The following is a 21136-nucleotide window of genomic DNA, read 5'->3' as shown; positions in this document are numbered from 1 at the left end:
TAAGTGCCATGGTGGGATCGACTTGATGGCTGGCTGGGTTACCATTCATATACATGTACTGGCTTCCTATTGGTGACTCGGAAATTGGAATGGCCCACACAGCTTAGAGCATATTCTTCCACAAGCTCTCGGGAAAGGGGTCATTAACCCCAGCCAGTGGCTTGAAAACTGTCCAATATTTGCTGCCAAGAAGAGTACATTTTTTTTAAAGATTTAACTGCTGGCCTAGCCAAAGTCAATAGCGGCGGACACATTATACAAATGTACTTCTTGGTCGTTGAAGAGGGTCATCAGTCATGTATGCATACAGTTACAACAATTTTCTTCAATTAGTGACAGTTTTGTAAAGGTACAGTACATACCTCCCAAATTTTCCCCCGCAAGGAGGCGGGGGGAGGGGGCAGATGATCCAAGCAAGCCTGACCTAGTTTTGTGTTCTCTCGCGAGAACTGAGACTAGGTCATTCCCCTGACGAAGATGTGCTGGTAGACATCGAAAATTTGGGAGGTATGTACTGTACCTTTACAAAACAGTAATTGATTGAAGAAAATTGTTGTCACTGTACTTCTTGGTGATCTAAGTTCCAGAACGTCTTGCCTACAAGAACTCTCTTTAACGGCTTTGAAGAAAATGCTTCTGAAATTCACCTAAAACCCAGATTTAATACCGATAATGTAACTTGTGTAAGTAACAAACGACAGGGAACTAATAATTGACCCATCTTGATCTCTTGATCTTGATTGAGTACTGGACAACGCCCCTCAGTTGGGGCAAAGCGTCCAGGGGGAGTGCTGCGCCTTAATGTCCCCTGAGGCGTCGGAGAACTGCCTCCTTGAACTTTGGAGCGTCTGTGATCTCCGTGACCTCGTATGGTAGAGAGTTCCAATCTCTCACGGTTTGTGGGAAGAAGGAATGTTTGTAGCAGTCTTTGTGAAAAGGTAGAGCCTTGTAAGAATTTGGGTTTGAGTGTCGCGATTGGCGCGGTACAGGCTTTAGATGAGTTTCGACCGGTAGGGCTACTTTATGGTGTCTTGCTTTCTGTAAAATTGTTAATCTATTTGCTGTCCTTCTGTTGCGTAAAGTATCCCACCCCAAATCAGAGACAAGTTTAGTGACACTATCATAACTATGATACGAATTTGTGACAAATCTGGCCGCTCTTTTTTGAACGGACTCTAACTTAGCAATGTGCTCTTTGTGGTATGGATCCCAGGCAGCGCTGGAATACTCTAAATGTGGTCTAACAAGGGATGTATATGCATTTGTTTTGACTGATTTGGGGCAGTTATAAAGATTGCGTCTCACAAAGCCTAACGTCTTGTTAGCCTTGGAAGCACTGTACTGTATGTGTTGTGACCAAGAGAGCTGGTTGTTGAGTGTGACTCCTAAGTATTTGTGGTTGTTAGTCTCGGCTAGAACATGACTTCCTAGTTTGTAGTCGTAGAGTTTAGGTTTACGTTTGTGGGTATAACGCATAACAAAACATTTGTCCGGGTGTAATTTCATCTGCCATGTGTTTTGCCATGTATCTAATGTATTGATGTCCTCTTGTAAGAGGGTGTGATCTCTGTCACTGTTTATCTCCCTGTAGATGACGCAGTCATCCGCAAAGAGACGGATGTTAGAGTTGAGGTTGTCGGCTAAGTCATTAATGTACACTAAGAACAGTAGTGGTCCGTGCACGGTACCCTGGGGCACTCCAGAGACTACCTCCGCCCACTCTGAGTGCTCTCCCCCAACTACCACTCTTTGTTTACGATTTTTGAGAAAATTAGAGATCCAGTGAAGTACCTTACCCCTAATACCATAATTTTGGAGTTTTAGGAGTAAGCGATCATGAGGTACTTTGTCAAAAGCTTTTGCGAAGTCGGTTATGCTCTGCTGCTAACATGATTATGGTAAATGGAATGACTATTGGGCATTTCCAGTAAAAAGCACATGTATAAAATATAACGGTACAACTGCGGTTATCATAGATTATTGTATTACTAGTTTACATTTTTTTCCCATCAGTAAAGTTCATGACCCAACCTGCATGTCTGACCACTGTCAGGTCATTTGAAATTTATTACTTCACTTATCTTAAAAACACAAAGCAAAACTTAGTGCAAAAAGAAGAACAAGTGCTGGGGGGGAGCCATGGGGCCTGTCCTAGTTCTCCCCCAATCAAAGTTAACAGTCAATGATATAACACTACAATTATTATATGTACATGTATGATAATTGTAAGGTTAACAAATCAGAAAATGATAATAATGTTACACATAAAATAATAACAACAGTTTCTTTCAGATCTCTTCCGTGTCACTGACGAAAGATGGTGGATACCATCTGAAACGTCTGACCGTTTCCAAAATCATATCCAGTTGCTTTTTGGCATATCTTATTACCTGGATGTCTAATCTTCATTGCGGCCGTAATAACAATATGATAATAGGTCAGAGAATAATATGATAGTAAGTGATAACAAATAATAACAACATATTTGTTGTAAGAATATTAATGATAGTGTAAATGGTAACAAATATAATAACATAATAATCGTTGAGATATGGAAATTATACTTTGAATAATGACATAACTCAGTACAAAAATGACAAATTAAGAAAATGCACTGCTATTCACTGTCTTGCTTGTTGGTAATAAAATTGTACTCAAGTCCCCGGGAGGCAGGTTGCCCTGGGCTGTGTTCTGAGTTTCTGGCGTTCAAGGATTCACCAGTCCTGTGGTCTCGGCCTCACCCTGCTTTGTCTGATCATGCCCACTGATGGTGACATTTGCTGAGGCATTACTGAAAGCAACTGGAGAGGTTGGGCCTGAGGGAGGGTTCTGGCGGGTCATCCTCTTGCGCCAGATTGTGAGAATGATGGTAACAATGAGGACAGTACCTGCTACTGAGCCACACACAGAGCCAATGAGAACAGGGAGGGAGAAACTGGGAGCAGGTTGAGGTTGGTTTGGTGCCACTCTACCAGTTATGCCCGCTACTGGCTCTTCACAGACCAGATCTTCAGGACTGATATCTTTGAGCCTTACCCCATATGAGAAATTGATTGGCCCTTCACATATGATTTGGTTTTCAAATGGATGAGACCCAGTCATCTTCTGCCTGAAGGGAAGCATCCTACAGTCACACTGCCAGGGGTTGTTGTTGATGTTAATACCTTCGACAAAAAAAGGTTCTGGGCTGTTGACAATGTTTACACTGATTGCTGACAGTTCTGCAAACATCTCTGCATTTAGGACTGTAAGTCTGTTGTTCTGTAGGTACAAGTCTACAAGTTGTGGCATTGAATTGAAAGTTCCAGCCTGAATATCACTGACCTCATTATTGTTCAGCCAAAGGGTCTGCAAGATTCCCAGCCCTGTGAACATGTCCGATCTAAGGCTTGTTAACTTGTTATTCCGCAGGAACAACATTTTCAGTTGTGGTGTTGAACTGAAAGTTCCAGCCTGAATATCACTGATCTCATTATTCTGTAAGTCAAGGGACACCTTCCCCAGCCCTGTAAACATGTCAGATCTGAGGCTTGTTAACTTGTTATAACTCAGGGGCAAGTCTGTCAGTCCTGGCATTGATTTGAAAGTTCCAGCCTGAATATCACTGATCTCATTGTTGTCCAGGCGAAGCCTGTACAAGTTCCCCAGCCCTGTGAACATGTCAGATCTGAGATGTGTTAACTCATTCATTTCTAGCTGCAAATGTCCCAGTTTTGGTGTTGAATTGAAAGTTCCAGCCTGAATATCACTGATCTCATTATTGTTTAAGTAAAGGTCCTCCAAGATTCCCAGCCCTGTAAACATTTCAGATCTGAGGTTTGTTAACTTGTTATTTGGCAGGTACATCATTTTCAGTTGTGGTGTTGAACTGAAAGTTCCAGCCTGAATATCACTGATGTCATTATTGGCAAGCCAAAGGGCCTCCAAGTTTCCTAGCCCTATGAACATGTCAGATCTGAGGTTTGTTAACTTGTTATAACTCAGGTGCAAGTCTGTCAGTCCTGGCATTGATTTGAAAGTTCCAGCCTGAATATCACTGATCTCATTGTTGACCAGGCGAAGCTTGTTCAAGTTCCCCAGCCCTGTGAACATGTCAGATCTGAGATGTGTTAACTCATTCAGTTCTAGTTGCAAATGTCCCAGTTTTGGTGTTGAATTGAAAGTTCCAGCCTGAATATCACTGATCTCATTATGGTCCAAGTAAAGGACCTCCAAGTTTGTCAGCCATGTGAACATGTCAGCACTGAGGTTTGACAGGCGGTTAGAAGAAAGCCACAAATCAATCAAATGTGATTGATTATTATAGTTATATAAGTTATAGAATGCATGGCCATTGACTGTGGCAATATGATTGTTGCCTAGATGTAAATGTGTCAAGCTGCCATACTGAGAGAAATCAGAATGACTTAATGTTGTGATTAGGTTGTTCTCCAAGTGAATTATAGTGATGCCTGCTGGCAGGTCCTGAGGAACACTGGTGAGGTTCTGGTTGCTGCAGCCAGCGAAAGAACCATGTATGCTGCAGGAAGCTTCTGTTGATCCAAACACCTTCAGGATGATCAGAAGGGACAACAGCATTGCTGGCAGCTTCTCACCCATGATGGTCTGTGTGCCCTGGTACAGGAAGAAGGATTATAAACATATAGCATTAAGTCAATATTTTTTAGACAGAAAATATCCGCCATGATAATTAGGGTATAAACCATTACAATACAGTCATGACATAATACATTTAATATGTATACTAGAAGTTTATGACATAAGTCTTCTTTTTAGATACAAATTCCCACTGACTGCATGAAAATATTTTTTGCCAAATGGGAAGTTGATCATGACGAGATTAATTATACAAGAATCATTCTAATTTGCACTGTCTAATAGTTTCCTTAGTCATGATTTTTATGAAGTTATAAACTGGAAACAAAGGTCCACCCCTTGAGCTGCTTCAGTGGTACAGCCCACATGCCAACCAACCACATGTAAGTGTGGTAACACGGTTATATTTCCCCAGTAATATATGGAAAAAAGGCGAGGAAACAAAATGTGTCATTATCTCAAGAGTTAGAATTTCAAGTCATACACTATGATACAGTCACTTACCCTCAAATGATAACCTGCATTGTCCAGTGTCATCACATGCATTTGAAAAATTTCTGTAAGGCTAGTCTTTAGTTAGACCTCCCAAATCAGAGCCCTTGGAATCGTATTTGTATTTCCTGAATATATTCAGCCATCTGAATATAATTATTGGTCAAGTACATTGAATTTCTTAGCTAGCAAGTTGTCACTGAAAAGGTTTGATTTATGTCAGAAATGCCACAAACTTTCACAGAAATACACGGTGTACTGTTACAGTAACAATCCCAAATTCCTCAACGCATTTTAATAAGCTTTCCTTACAAGCAGAAGAGTCCTGTAATAAACTACTTACCAAGAGACAGCGTCCTGAAGAAATGTACAAAACTCACTGAAGTCGATCCTTCAGGTTGAAGCGGCCTTTAGTTGGAAGTGCACACCTGGTCAGAAGACTTATAAAACATTCTAAAACCTGTGTGTTGTACTTGGTAGAGGAAACAGATCTGCAACAGTACTTGCGCAGTTGGTTTGGATCCCTTTGCATAACCGTGAGGACGCCGACCTTGACCCTGGGAGAGTGCACAGGGACGCCCTAGCTGGCACCGGCCCAGGTCAACACATCACACCAAAACATTGTATTTTTTTCCATTTTCAAAGCCAATTAGATACAACTTCCCAACATCGTATGAGTCTGAAATTTTCACTGACTGTTCTTTATGGTTTATTCTATCAGTTGCAGTAGTCTCAATGACCAGCAATTCTTTATTCCTGTGTTATGTGCCTTCAAAAATGCTGCCCAGGAAATTTGACTTTGGCCTCCTTAACATTGTGAACTTCGCATCCATACAAACTGAAAGAACTGCTAAACAAGGTTTAGGTATGCACCACATGTGTACCAGCACTTGCCAAAAGGAAAGACTTAGTGAAGTTTTCTATTATAATACTACCTTCTAGTAGGCCCCTTACCTATAGATTATTCCAAACAATAACTACAATATAGACATATTCGATATTTACTGGTCCGTATCCACTTAATGTACTCATCAATATGTAAACTTTATGCCAAAAACCGTATATGTGATAGAAATTTGTAATCGCTGTTTACATTTTTGCTTTTTGTTTTACCTTTTTCCCTTTCTTTATAGCGCCTGATGTGGCCTTACGCATAACTTGGAATATTCAGCACAACTTTAGTAAAAATTGTGTAGAAGTAGATTTTTTTTAGATAGTATTTGTATAAGTATGATGTAATCTGTATTCAAGAAGCGTGGTTAAAACCTGACGATAATTTCCATCTAGATGGTTACGACTATTTTTGAAGTGATCAAAAACTTAGGAAGCGATCTTAGGAAGCGAAGGAACTCAGACAGCATTGAGCTCCAGGACCTGTTCAGACAAAATCTTGCGATAGGAATCAAGAGACTTCGAAGCAACAATTCAGATATCATTATAGAAAAATGCTAACACTTTACGTCCAACACTGGATTAAACAATATGGGGACTTACTCCTCTAAATTGTCGGTCAAACTTCGTCGACCTTGTTCACAGAATGAATGACCCTTCTATCTCCAGCAGTGACGTCAGGAACACACCACTTTTGCAGGAGGGGGTCATAAGTATCAGAAAGTCTATGTCAAACTCCCGGACCACCCGGATATCAGATATCATTTGGTGTAAATTAGACAGAAATTGTATTGCTATGTTTTGCTAGGGATGTGATTACTAAAGGTTGCTTATATCTAGCCTGACTAAAATCGTGCCCCTAGCGACCGGCCCTACAGTTGCTGCGGCGGGAACCACTTTAGGGCTGGGCGGTTACATATGATAGTAATTGCTATACTGGCTTCCTTTTGGTGACTCCAGGAATTGGAATGGTCCGCGCGGCTTAGAGTATATTATTCCACAAGCTCTCGGGGAGGGGGTCATTAACCCCAGCCATGTAACGAGAGATTGTGTAAACACAGGCTAGCTTATATCTGCCGCTTGAAAACTCTCCAATATTTGCTGCCAAGAAGAATACATTATTTGAGATTTAAATGCTGACCTACACATGTAGCCAAAGTCAATAGCGGTGGATGCATTATACTTCTAGGTGATCTAAATTCCAGAACTTCTAACCTACAAGAACTCTGAGACTCTTTGACGACTTTGATGAAAATGCTTCTGATCAGAATCTGAAATTCATGTAAAATCGAGATGTAATACCGAGTCACTGTAAGTAACAGATACGGCAGGGAACTACATTGTAATTGACCTATGCTCAGCTGCTAACTCTGACAGCGTTCTGTCTACCATCGGCAGTCCAGCTGCTGAATGCTGTATGAAAATTGACATAAATTTAAAATAATAAAGTTTCATGCAGTTAGGGAAACAGTACAACCCTCAAAATTACATGTAGCACCTCAAGTTAAAGCGGTGCTCATAAATAGCATGATGCCCCCTTATGCTGAAATGCGGTAGCTGGAAACCTGCACTGGTTTGATTACCTGGGAGGTAACACTTGAATGGGAGGCCCACACACGTACCTTGGTACACACAGTTTCACGTTTCATATTTATTACTTCACTCATCTTAAAGCCAAATAACAAACAAAACATAGTGCAAAAAGAATCTGAAGAACAAGTGCTGGGGGAGGGGGGAGAAGTTCTAGTTCTCCCACAGTCAAAGTTAAGTAACAATTATATAACACTGCAGTTATAATGATTATAAGTTTAACAAATCAGAAATTATACTGTTACAGATAATAACAATATATAAGGGTTCAAAGTTCAAGCAAACAAAATATAGTAATAGGTCAGAGAATAATATGATAGTAAATGATAACAAATAATAACAACATATTAATAGATGAGAAAATAATGATAGTATAAATGGTAACAAATAATAACATAATAATTGTTTAGATATGGAAATTATACTTTGAATCATGACATAATTCAGTACAAAATTGACAAGTTAAGAAAATGCACTGCTAGGCCCTGTCTTGCTTGTAGATAGTGAAATTTTACCCAAGACCCCGAGAGGCAGGATGCCCTGGGCTGTGTTCTGAGTTTCTGTCATTCAAGGATTCACCAGTCCTGTGGTCTCGGCCCCGCCCTGCCCTGTCTGATCGTGACCACTGTTGGTGACACTTTCTAAGGCATTACTGAAAGCAACTGGATTGTTTGGGCCTGAGGGAGGGTTCTGGCGGGTCATCCTCTTGCACCAGATTGTGAGAATGATGGTAACAATGAGGACAGTACCTGCTACTGCACCACACACTGAGCCAATGAGAACAGGGAGGGAGAAACTGGGAGCAGGTTGAGGTTGGTTTGGTGCCACTCTACCAGTTATGCCCGCTACTGGCTCTTCACAGACCAGATCTTCAGGACTGATATCTTTGAGCCTTACCCCATATGAGAAATGGATTGGCCCTTCACATATGATTTGGTTTCAAATGGATGAGACCCAGTCATCTTATGCCTGAAGAGAAGCATCCTACAGTCACACTGCCAGGGGTTGTTGTTGATGTTAATACCTTCGACAAAAAAAGGTTCTGGGCTGTTGACAATGTTTACACTGATTGCTGACAGTTCTGCAAACATCTCTGCATTTAGGACTGTAAGTCTGTTGTTCTGTAGGTACAAGTCTACAAGTTGTGGCATTGAATTGAAAGTTCCAGCCTGAATGTCACTGATCTCATTATTGTTCAGCCAAAGGGTCTGCAAGATTCCCAGCCCTGTGAACATGTCCGATCTAAGGCTTGTTAACTTGTTATTCCGCAGGAACAACATTTTCAGTTGTGGTGTTGAACTGAAAGTTCCAGCCTGAATATCACTGATCTCATTATTCTGTAAGTCAAGGGACACCTTCCCCAGCCCTGTAAACATGTCAGATCTGAGGCTTGTTAACTTGTTATAACTCAGGGGCAAGTCTGTCAGTCCTGGCATTGATTTGAAAGTTCCAGCCTGAATATCACTGATCTCATTGTTGTCCAGGCGAAGCCTGTACAAGTTCCCCAGCCCTGTGAACATGTCAGATCTGAGATGTGTTAACTCATTCATTTCTAGCTGCAAATGTCCCAGTTTTGGTGTTGAATTGAAAGTTCCAGCCTGAATATCACTGATCTCATTATTGTTTAAGTAAAGGTCCTCCAAGATTCCCAGCCCTGTAAACATTTCAGATCTGAGGTTTGTTAACTTGTTATTTGGCAGGTACAACATTTTCAGTTGTGGTGTTGAACTGAAAGTTCCAGCCTGAATATCACTGATGTCATTATTGGCAAGCCAAAGGGCCTCCAAGTTTCCTAGCCCTATGAACATGTCAGATCTGAGGGTGGTTAACTTGTTATAACTCAGGCGCAAGTCTGTCAGTCCTGGCATTGATTTGAAAGTTCCAGCCTGAATATCACTGATCTCATTGTTGACCAGGCGAAGCTTGTTCAAGTTCCCCAGCCCTGTGAACATGTCAGATCTGAGATGTGTTAACTCATTCAGTTCTAGTTGCAAATGTCCCAGTTTTGGTGTTGAATTGAAAGTTCCAGCCTGAATATCACTGATCTCATTATGGTCCAAGTAAAGGACCTCCAAGTTTGTCAGCCATGTGAACATGTCAGCACCGAGGTTTGACAGGCGGTTAGAAGAAAGCCACAAATCAATCAAATGTGATTGATTATTATAGTTATATAAGTTATAGAATGGATGGCCATTGACTGTGGCAATATGATTGTTGCCTAGATGTAAATGTGTCAAGCTGCCATACTGAGAGAAATCAGAATGACTTAATGTTGTGATTAGGTTGTTCTCCAAGTGAATTATAGTGATGCCTGCTGGCAGGTCCTGAGGAACACTGGTGAGGTTCTGGTTGCTGCAGCCAGCGAAAGAACCATGTATGCTGCAGGAAGCTTCTGTTGATCCAAACACCTTCAGGATGATCAGAAGGGATAACAGCATTGCTGGCAGCTTCTCACCCATGATGGTCTCTGTGCCCTGGTACAGGAAGAAGGATTATAAACATATAGCATTAAGTCAATATTTTTTAGACAGAAAATATCCACCATGATAATTAGGGTATAAACCATTACAATACAGTCATGACATAATACATTTAATATGTATACTAGAAGTTTATGACATATGTCTTCTTTTTAGACACAAATTCCCACTGACTGCATGACAATATTTTTTGCCAAATGGGAAGTTGATCATGACGAGATTAATTATACAAGAATCATTCTAATTTGCACTTTCTAATAGTTTCCTTAGTCATGATTTTTATGAAGTTATAAACTGGAAACAAAGGTCCACCCCTTGAGCTGCTGCAGTGGTACAGCCCACATGCCAACCAACCACATATAAGTGTGGTAACACGGTTATATTTCCCCGTAAATATATGGAAAAAAGGCGAGGAAACAAAATGTGTCATTATCTCAAGAGTTAGAATTTCAAGTCATACACTATGATACAGTCACTTACCCTCAAATGATAACCTGCATTGTCCAGTGTCATCACATGCATTTGCAAGAATTTCTGTAAGGCTTAATCTTTAGTTAGACTCTTCAGAGCCCTTGGAATGGTATTTGTAATTTCCTAACGTTAAATATATTCAGCCATCAGACTGAATGTAATATTGGTCAAGTACACTCTTAGCTAACAAGTTGTCACTTTGTTGGCAGAAATGCACAGAAATACACTGTGTACTGTAACAATACCAAATTCCACATTTGAATGATATTAAAGCTTACTTTACAAGCATAAGAGTCCTGTAACAGAAGACTTACCACCCAGAGACAGAGTCCTGAAGAAATGTTGAAAGTGCCCACCTGGTCGGAAGTCAAGGCTTAGTATAAAACACCCTAAAACCTGTGGGGTGGGGCAAACAGATCTGCAACTGTACAGTACTTGGCTGCGTAGTTGGTTTGGAACCCTTTGCACATCCGTGAGGAAGCCGACCTTGACCTATGACCTTAAACCCTCTGTTCCCATACCCTGGGAGAGTTGGTACAGCCTGAGCTGGCACAGGTCCAGGTCAACACATCAAACCAAAACATTTTTTCCCAACTTCCAAAGCCAATAAAATGCAACTTCCTGACATTGTGTGAGTTTGAAATTTTTACTGACTATTCTCTGTGGTATATTCTATCAGTTGTAACAGTCTCAGTGACCAGCAGTTGTTTATTCCTGTGTTATGTGCCTTCAAAAATGCTGCCTAGGATCATTTGACTTTGGCCTCCCAAATGTTACGAACTTGGCTTCCATACAAATTGATAGAACTGCTTTAGCTTTAGGTATGCACCGCCTTTGTACCCGGTACCTATTTCTGCAGTATGAGTTCATCAGGTAACTAAACTTGGCACAAAAAGTTTGGAATATCAACTTTGGCTGATCATATTTCCATTGTTTCTGCATCAATTTTAATGTGTTATATATCAAAAGAAACTTATTGCAGGTTTGACTTAATCTAGATTGCACCCCAAGAATCGTATGAGACATATCTTCATTTCTTCCCTGTCTAATATAACAATATGACTCACCAGTCTTATCCACTTACAGCTGCCTAGCATGGTTACTGTTTGTCTATTCATCTGCCTACTAAACATCTGGCTACATTTTGTTGTTTTCCCTGAATAGTTTTAGTCATCAGAATGTAAAATTGGTGAAATACATCTTAGCTAACAAGGCGGTCATTGAAATGTGCTAATTTATGGCAGAAATGCCACAAACTTTCACAGAAATACAATGTGTTGTGTTAAAATCTCAAATTCCACAAATTGTTTTCTATGAAAAGCTTTCCTGACAAGCAGAAGAGTCCTTAACATATTAAGAAAAAAATGAAGACTTACCCAGAGACAATGTCTTGAATAAATGTGACAGGACTCAGTCGATTCTTCAGGTTGAAATGGCCTTTATTTAGAAGTGCGCACCTAGTTGTAAGACTGTCAATCAGTCAAGGAAAATGCACCTGTGAGGCTTGTACCTGGCTGGACAATCTCTCCATCTCTTATCGTTACGGCGCTGTTGGTTTGAACGGAATTTGCATAGACACGAGGGGCATACCTTGACCTCTTTGTTGACATGAGCGAAAGAGCCGAAGGTCACACTAATGTTGACAGTTGAGTCAATAGCTGCAAGCTTTATTGACACGACAAAACTTTTGTATGGTCAACTATAAACTACAACAAGCAAGAAGAGAATAAATACAGAATATATCTTACATTTCTACTAATTAAACAATATTAGATAATGAGGAAAAACCTCGTACAATCAGGTGGGGCTAAACTGATAATAGCTATGAAGAAAGCTCACTCAGTAAACTGACTGGTTGTCCCATAAGGCCACAGAAAGTTAATTTTATTGATGACATCCTCTGCAGACTCAAAATTTGATGCGTGCGGGCAGAAAGAAACTAGGTGGAAAAGCAAGATGCCATATTTTCATTTCAGATTTGGAGACCATAGAATTGAAGACTTGAAGCAATGAAACATGGTATCACCAAAAAAAACAAGGCTTTTATTTTAAATTAGTTATTTAATAAACAATAAACAGTGACACTGGTGTCAACAATAAAACCATTAAACAGAATGAGCATTCATATTATGACAAGCAAAATTAACCAGGGCATATCTCCATTTAAGTGTTTCTTCCAACCAGCATACAAAATTTAATGTACATTCACAGACTGCCAAAAATTGTCCTTCACAACTATGCTTTGAGATGTGTATAATTATATGCAAGGAATAATATACAAAAGTCCACTGTATCAAAGGAAAGATTTTAGAAATACCTAGTTGGTGTCGGTCCTTGATAGTTTTGTGGCCTAAATTTGCTAGCAGTGAATATAAAGTTAGCATGTAACTGTGACAGTCTATTTGTTAGTTCTTAGTGGTACCCTTCCAAAGCTCAGTCATACAGATGAAGCACAGGAGAAATGCAGGAGAAACACACCAGGCAAAAAGAGAGCTATTTCCTGTGTGTATCTTGCCTTTTTTACCCAGTCAGAGAGCTTCTAATGTTTGTTTAAGAGGACATACAACGGACAACTTTCCTTTTCGCCAATTAGAGACAGTGAATCTTATGTGTGCCTCTTGTGATTCTTGGTAATCAATCACCCTAGGAGGAGAGATGGGCAAAGCTGATGGTCAACAGGCTCTTATCCTTACAGTCTCTGCAGCTGATTAAGGGTGAAAAATCAATTATCACGGAAATTAGCTATGATTCCATTGGCTTTCCCTTCTGTTTCCCTCAGCCATGCATGGGAATCACATTGGAAAAGTGTTCCTGTATGCATCAACTGTATGACTGAGCTTCGCGAGGGTAGTATCCAACATGGCATGTACATGTACTCCTGGGTAAATAAAAATAAACAACAAAACAAACAATCGATACCCACTTAGTCCCAGATAAATCTGGTAATCAGTGAACTTGTTAATAGTTAACCAACCAATTTCTATATCATGTTTTATGTACATTACTTTTTAATTAAATGTATTCAGATTGCAAACAGTGCAGTATACAATGTATGGCAAACCCAGGCAGCTTGGCTGATATTGGGTTTCAACAAATATATAAATTTTACGCTTCTCATGGAATACACATAGTTAACTAAAATGTTTATCGTTTACTTCAAATGAAGCAACAAGATTAAGCCTAAAGACAAACCTTCTTGAGTAGAACATGTTAAGTTAAACTTCATAATTAGTTTTTAATAATAAGAAATGTGCTATGTAAATTTCTCTTCTATCATTACTGTCAATGTTTAGTCTTGAGGAATCCTCCTTCAACTTAAGGATAACTAAATTTAGTCTTTTGAGGACTTAACCGAATTACGATCATTGTCCTTAGAGACACAAGCACAGAGACATTTTTGTCTTCATAGCTATCTTGTTCCCCCAACAACCTGAAGTAAAGGAACTAGGTAGGCAATGGCCTAGAGTGTTAAATTAAAAATTAAACTAAAAATTAAATTTGAGCAGTTATGGGTTTCAAACCCTGGCTGGGTCATACCAAAGACTTAAAAAATGCTTTCTCTGCTTTGCTACCAGAGAAAAGTATGTGACTCTGAGTTAAACACACAGTGGTACCAGTGGACTATCCTCCTGTGGTAGTGATCTGAGGGCTGGAGAAATGGTCACCATCCCTTAAAATACACGCTGAGAAGGACTTAAACAAACTTTTGGTCTTTTGAATGGCAGCCGTTTATTTTTCCTTCAGGGATAAGTAGTAGTGTTGGTTGTCAGGGGCACCTGTTGGTGTGATTTTGGGAAGGGGGAAGTGGGGGGAGCTCGTCACTGGGAACTCTGTTTCTGTTGGGTACCAGGGACTGATAATAGTGGTACTCAGTTGGTTGTTGGCTGGGTCCGATGGACATGTACATGTGTTCAGCAAGTTGTTGGCTGGGTCCAAGGGCTGGTTGCTGCCTCAGACCAGAACTGCTAGGCCCTGTGTCCCTTGTTGGCAGTAAAACATCTTCGTACTGAAGAATTTGGGAGTCAGGATGCCCTGCGCTGTGTTCTGGGTTTCTGGCATTCAGGGATTCACTTGTGACCTGGGCCCCACCCTGCCCTGTCTGATCATGCCCAACGATTGTGACACTTGCTGAGGCGTTACTGAAAGCAACTGGGGGGGTTGGGCCTGAGGGAGTTACTCTGGGTCTTCCTCTTGCGCCAGATCATGAAAATGATGGTAACAATGAGGACAGTACCTGCTACTGCACCACACACTGAGCCAATGAGAACAGGGAGGGAGAAACTGGGAGCAGGTTGAGATTGTTTTGGTGCCATTGTGGCTGTACCAGTTATGGCCTCTGTAGTGACTGTACCAGTTGTGGTCACCTTCAGTTGGGCATTAACAACCAGTGTGACAGATGTGGAGCCAGCAGGATTTTCTGCAATGCAGACATACAGTCCAGCATCCGCTGCTGCAGTGACATTGGCTATGGTGATGGTACCTGTACCATTCACATCTATAGTCCCCCTCCCAACTGTTGTATTCAGTCCAGATGGGAGAATGACTGTGATGTCTGGTTCGGGGATTCCTGAAGCTTCACAGACCAAATGGAGAGTCTCCCCCTCTATTACTGTGTTATTGTGAACCCTCCCAAACCTCAGTATTGTTGGTTCTTCACAATCTGACATCAGATCATCAGGACTGATATCTTTAAGCTTTTGCCCATCGAAGTTGCTCGGTCCTTCACATGTGATTTGGTTTTCAAATGAATAAGTCCCATTCATCTTCAGCCTGAAGGGAAGCATCCTACAGTCACACTGCCAGGGGTTGTTGGTGATGTCTACAGTGGGTATTGATGACAGTTCAGCAAATATCTCTGCATTTAGGACTGTAAGTCTATTATTCTGTAGGTACAAGTCTGTCAGTTGTTTTGGAGTAAAAGTTCCAGTCTGAATGTCACTGATCTCATTATTGAGAAGCGAAAGAATCTGCACGTTCTCCAGCCCTGTGAACATGTCAGATCTGAGGTGTGTTAACTTGTTATTATGCAGGTACAACTCTCTCAGTTGTGGTGTTGAATTGAAAGTTGCAACCTGAATATCACTGATCTCATTAATTCTTAGATTAAGTTCCTCCAAGTTTCTCAGCCCTGTGAACATGTCAGATCTGAGGCTTGTTAACTTGTTATTATTCAGCCACAAGGTGGTCAGTTGTGGTGTTGAACTAAAAGGTCCAGCCTGAATATCACTGATCTCATTACTGTATAAGTAAAGGGTTTCCAAGTTTCCCAGCCCTGTGAACATGTCAGATCTGAGGTTTGCTAACTTGTTATAACCCAGGAACAAGGCTCTCAGTTGTGGTGTTGAACTGAAAGTTCCAGCCTGAATATCACTGATCTCATTCTTGTCCAGCCTAAGAGTTTCCAAGTTTCCCAGCCCTGTGAACATGTCAGATCTGATGTTTGTTAACTTGTTATTATACAGGTGCAACAATGTCAGTTTTGGTGTTGAATTGAAAGTTCCAGCCTGAATATCACTGATCTCATTACTGTATAAGTTAAGGGTGTCCAAGTTTTCCAGCCCTGTGAACATGTCAGCACTGAGGTTTGGCAGGTGGTTCCCATAAAGATCCAAATAGATCAAATCTGACAAATTATGGAATGCTTGGCTATGAATTGTGGCAATTCGATTGTTATCTAGATCTAGATGCGTCAAGCTCCCATACTGTGAGAAATCAGACTGACTTAATGTTGTGATTAGATTATAGTCTAAGTAAAGGCGGGTGATGCCTGCCGGCAGGTTCTGAGGAACACTGGTCAGGCTCTGGCGGCTACAGTAAGCAGTAAAACCAGAAATGCTGCAGGAAGCTTCTGTTGATCCAAACACCTTCAGGATGATCAGAAGGGATAACAGCATCCCTGGCAGCTTCTCACCCATGATGGTCTCTGTGCCTGGTACGGGAAGAAGAGTATAAACCATCACATGATGTCCTGATTTCCATTTTTTAACAATTTCTTTAGTGACATGATAATAATATTATAATGAACAAAGATTTTCAAAAATTGTACCACCCCTTGACAAGTGCTGTAGTGGTACAGTCCACATGCCAACCAACCACCCAAGTGGCAAGAAGGTAGGAACATTATTTAACAGTGGCCTCCGTTGCGGTCATGAAAAATTTATTCAGATAAAAGCAGTATGGTACCAACTTGTAGATTAATTTTTTTTTTCATTTCATCAACACACAAAAACATTGTGGGGTCGTGTGGCATAACTACAGGGTATTTGGACAGAAAACCAGAGGTCCAGGGTTCAAATCCTGCCATGCTAGCAATTTGTGCCCTTGGGAAAGGCACTTTACACGACTTTCCTTACTCCACCCAGGTGTAAAAATGGATACCTGACTTTGTTTGCTAAGTTAGAATGTAGTGGAAGGAGAGGGATGGGCTCTGCGTCTCATGTGCCCTAGACACAATGGATAATAAGTTAACAACCCACTGTCCCAAATGTATATTGGCCTCAAAAAGGCTATGGAACTGAGTGCCTTTACCCTCTTTTTTTGGAAAATTCATTAATTTCCATTATAAATTGACAAAAAGAGCTGCAGCCCAACCAAAAACCAAAAACTGCCATGCTTCTATATTTATTTAGTGGTTAATGAGGAAGTAATTTCTTGTGAAAATGGAAAAAAAAGACCTTTTTGGTACCAATGATAATTGCTAAGACAAAATCAAAGCCCAGGATTCGATCAATATGCTCAAAAAAAGGAAAGAAACTTACACTCTTTTTTCCAGCAATTTAAAAAAAATTGTGTTTTGATATGTTGATTAAGGTTAACATCCAGGTAATAATATGTGCTGGCATTGACAAATTTTTTGTACAAAAAAAAGTTTACTTACCTGTGGAATCTAAGCTCTACAGGAAATCTTTGGTCTTTCTTTAACCAAGACGTCTTTTTTTGTAAGAACTGTTGTACCTGTAGTGTAAGACAGTCAAGATTATGTTCTGAGTAGCCGTTTCTGTATTGCTTTAACTTAATCTTCATTGCTGTTCAACAATCAGGTTAAACATATCTTGTTTCTCCATTGTCTTACTACATTATGACTCAGCAGTAGCTACTCAACAGTCTTGTCTACTTGCTGCTCCCTAGCAAACATAGTACCAGGTTTCTAGGCAGCTTCTGTCCTTTGATGGATTTTTGCTGCTGGGAACGGCCAAAAAATTTTGCCCATTCCATAACCCTCTGACAGACAAAAATCTGCATATAAAGATTCTAATTGAACCAAGCTGAGTCTACCAGCAAAATTTGCCTCTCAAAATAAAAAATTATAGCATTTTAGAGGGTCTAGATTTCAAAATTTTCCTGGGGAGCATACCCCCAGACCCCCTAGGATTGTTGTGCCTTCGACAGGATTTCTATTCAAAATCCAGGAGACAGAAAAAAATTCAGGCTGGCTACAACACTGCATTGGACTGTAACAGTTCCTGACAAGGAAATGAACAGAAAAAATAACATCTGGCTGCATTTTGGTGTATTTCCAGAATATTTTCAGTCATCAGAATGTAAAATTGGTGAAGTATATCTTAGCTAGAAAGTTGGCACCAAAATGTGTTAATTTATGGCAGAAATTCCACAAACTTTCACAGAAATACAAGTTGTGTACTGTAACAATCCCTAAGTCCACAACGCATTTGAATAGAAACAGGAGAGTTCTAAACATAAGACAAAGACGAAGACTTACCCAGAGAAAGTGTTCTAAAGAACATGTACAGTCAATAGTTAGTCTATCCTTAAGGTTGAAGACTGGCCTTCAGTTGGAAGTGCACACCTGGTCTGAAGACTTGTCAAGGAAGTCACACCTGTGGGGTGGTACCTGGTGCAGCAAACTAAAGATCTGTTACAGTTATGGTGCAGTTGGAAGTGCGCACCTAGTCTGAAAATAGTCAAGGAAGTCACACCTGTGGGTGGTATCTAGTGGGGCAAACTCTAGATCTGTTAACAGTACATAAAATGTAACTGCGCAGTTGGTGTGTATACCATTTGCATAGACAAAAGGGCACATACCTTGACCCTTCTGTTGTCATGGACGAGCCTCAGGTATGTTGGGATGTAAACTGTTGACTACTTTGACAACAAGAACACCCACCTACTTTTGACACAATATGACCTTATAAACAATTGCACACGCTCAAACTCGTACCCATGATGTTGACAGTTGAAATAATAGCTATAAATAAAGCTCACTTAGTATGACTGACTTTACTGGTGGACTGAATTAAAATGACTGGCTTCACATATATATTAAATTTGTTAGAGTTGAAGATGTAGCATAAGTTTTGTTCGATGTTCAAATAAAGACTATCATCAAAAGGACGACTGTTATGTTATACAATAGGAAGACTGTTAGTTGTACGATTGACATTCTGACTTGCAAATGTGTAGCTTTATGATATTTATCCAAGGTTTACCTAGGGCTTGATGGACGATACTCACATAATTATTCAACATATACATCTAGAAAAGGAACAAAAACATACTACATTGATTTCTATACATATAAGCAGCGCTATATTTACATGTAAATAACGGAGTCAATGTGATTGTGTTTGTGTGTGTCTGTGTGCCTGGGTGTGTCAGTCCCCTACAGTTACAGTTAGTGATTGCACAATATGTTGTGGCCCAAGGGTGACAGAAACAGAGATGGGCACTGTCTAATATCACATCCAGGTGTTTTCGAGTTGTCTTGCTTGGTTTTCTGTCTTAGAAAAAAATCTCATGGTTAACTGGATGATAAACATGAAAACAGATACTTACAGAAGAAAGTCACTACCTTGGCACCCAAAGTTTCAGGATGGGAACTTTAGTTAGATGTCATACATTTTAATACAGTTTAAGTCAATTCTGTGATTAAAAAAGAAAATAGTGTGACAGAAGAGATGCTGTTCCAGTCCTATTGATAACATGTCACCTTGAAGTGGTCTTGTTATGTGGTGACCCTATAGTAAGAAGAAAGATTGGTCAGTACTTCAGTACAGCTAGGTCAGTACTTCACTGCTGTTAACCCCATCTAACCTGTCACTTTCTGACGTATTGTGCTGCCCTGGTGCTGAGCTTTGAGTATAGCGTTTAATCAAAGCTTTGTGTGCAGTCTGTAGGATGAGTCTTTAAGGGTGGCACATCGAGTGATTTGCCATGTGGATGAGTAAAAAATAAAGACAGATGTGACATCTCATGGCTTGAAATGGTCTCAGGGATTCAGACCTTCCCATTTATTGTACAAAGTACCTACGAGTGAGCTAAACTTGGATCACCAGTTAAACTCCCCTGAGACGTAATTCTCATTCAGTTCACCTGGGCCCAGGTAGACTGTTGATTTACTTTCCTTGCTGACAAATGTGTTTCTATCATTCTGTATCAGGTAACCTGTAAACTGCATCACTGCATACATTATCAGTTCTGTACTGATGGTAGGTGGTTTGCTGATCAGTTTGATACATCACACACTGGGAATATTTAGGTTGCTATGATACTGTATATTTGTGTGCTTCCATGGTGACAGTTCTGTGCTGTATTCTACAGATCTAGGATACCCAGGTTGCTCCAAAACTGTTACCTTCGTGACAGTTCTGTTCTGTGTTCTACAGATCTGGGATGCCCAGGTTGCCATGATACTGTGTTACCATAGTGATAGTTCTGTCCTGTGTTCTACAGATCTAGGATACCCAGGTTGCCATGAGACTGTTACCATAGTGACAGCTCTGTTCTGTGTTCTACAGATCCATGATGACCAGGTTGCCATGAGACTGTGTGTTACCATAGTTACAGTTGTGTTCTGTGTTCTACAGATCCAGGATGCCCAGGTTGCAACGAGACTGTGTGTTACCATAGTGATAGTTCTGTTCGTTGTTCTACAGATCCAGGATGCCAACGTTGCTATGAGACTGTGTGTTACCATGGTGACAGTTCTGTTCTGTGTTCTACAGATCCAGGATGCCCAGGTTGCCATGAGGTCGTTACCATGGGGATTATTTTGTTTGATGTTCTACAAATCCAAAATGTTCAGGTTACCATAGTGACAATTCTGTTCTGTGTGTTACAGATCCAGGATGCCCAGGTTGCCATGCGACTGTACACCCTGCACAAGAAAGAGTGGGAGGCGTTCTGTCGGCCCGGCGGTGCCAAGGCACGGGAGGTGCAGCTACAGAGGAGCCAGCAGCACTCAGGACTGATGTGATCACGTTTTACAGAGTCTTTGTGAAAAAACAGAACAAAAAGAAACCTTTGTTCTGTTGATGTAGTTTTGTTCCAGTTCCACTGTTTATGTTCCACTGTTTATGTTCCAGTTTCATCTTTTATCAAATTATAGTGCACAATATCATGTATGAATTTTTATGAACTTGGGGAGTTGTACTTGATGGAACACTGATAAGCTGTGACAACTGATGGACAGCCACTCATGATCGACTATGGCAAGTCTACTGGCCAGGGACAACTATAGACTGTACAAGGTGTACGAGGTGGATACAAATATGACTTCCAATCAAAGTCTAAGATCCCTAACTGTAAATAGTAAAATAACATATGCAAAGACATGAGACAAAGTTGAATGGTAAAGAAATAGAGCATTGTGGGCTGAA

At 40.5% G+C, this 21136-nt stretch overlaps 2 protein-coding genes across 2 annotated transcripts in view; one reads left to right on the top strand and one right to left on the bottom strand.

The window, feature by feature from the left end:
- Window positions 1–20817, top strand: part of LOC118415712 (RNA exonuclease 4-like) — a 51336-nt gene extending 30519 nt beyond the window's left edge. The window contains exon 5 of the mRNA XM_035820464.1: window positions 20599–20817. Within this exon, the coding sequence (XP_035676357.1) occupies window positions 20599–20733 (135 nt within the window). The 3' untranslated portion in view covers window positions 20734–20817. The remainder of the gene's footprint in view (window positions 1–20598) is intronic.
- Window positions 2464–5567, bottom strand: LOC118415709 (leucine-rich repeat-containing protein 15-like). The gene is made up of 2 exons (XM_035820458.1): window positions 5432–5567; window positions 2464–4614 (listed from the first exon to the last, which is right to left on the bottom strand). Exon 2 carries the CDS (start codon window positions 4597–4599, stop codon window positions 2707–2709), a length of 1893 nt encoding a protein of 630 aa, XP_035676351.1. The 5' UTR covers window positions 4600–4614; window positions 5432–5567; the 3' UTR covers window positions 2464–2706.
- Window positions 20818–21136: the final 319 nt, after the last annotated feature.

Source organism: Branchiostoma floridae, chromosome 5 (assembly GCF_000003815.2).
Source record: "Branchiostoma floridae strain S238N-H82 chromosome 5, Bfl_VNyyK, whole genome shotgun sequence".
Taxonomy (NCBI): Eukaryota; Metazoa; Chordata; class Leptocardii; order Amphioxiformes; family Branchiostomatidae; genus Branchiostoma; species Branchiostoma floridae.
Note: the sequence above shows the minus strand (reverse complement) of the source record. Positions and strands in the feature narration are given on the sequence as shown.

Bases quoted from the DNA above. Each gene is read 5' to 3' on its own strand.
- LOC118415709 (XM_035820458.1), bottom strand. From the start codon at position 4,599: ATGGGTGAGAAGCTGCCAGCAATGCTGTTGTCCCTTCTGATCATCCTG.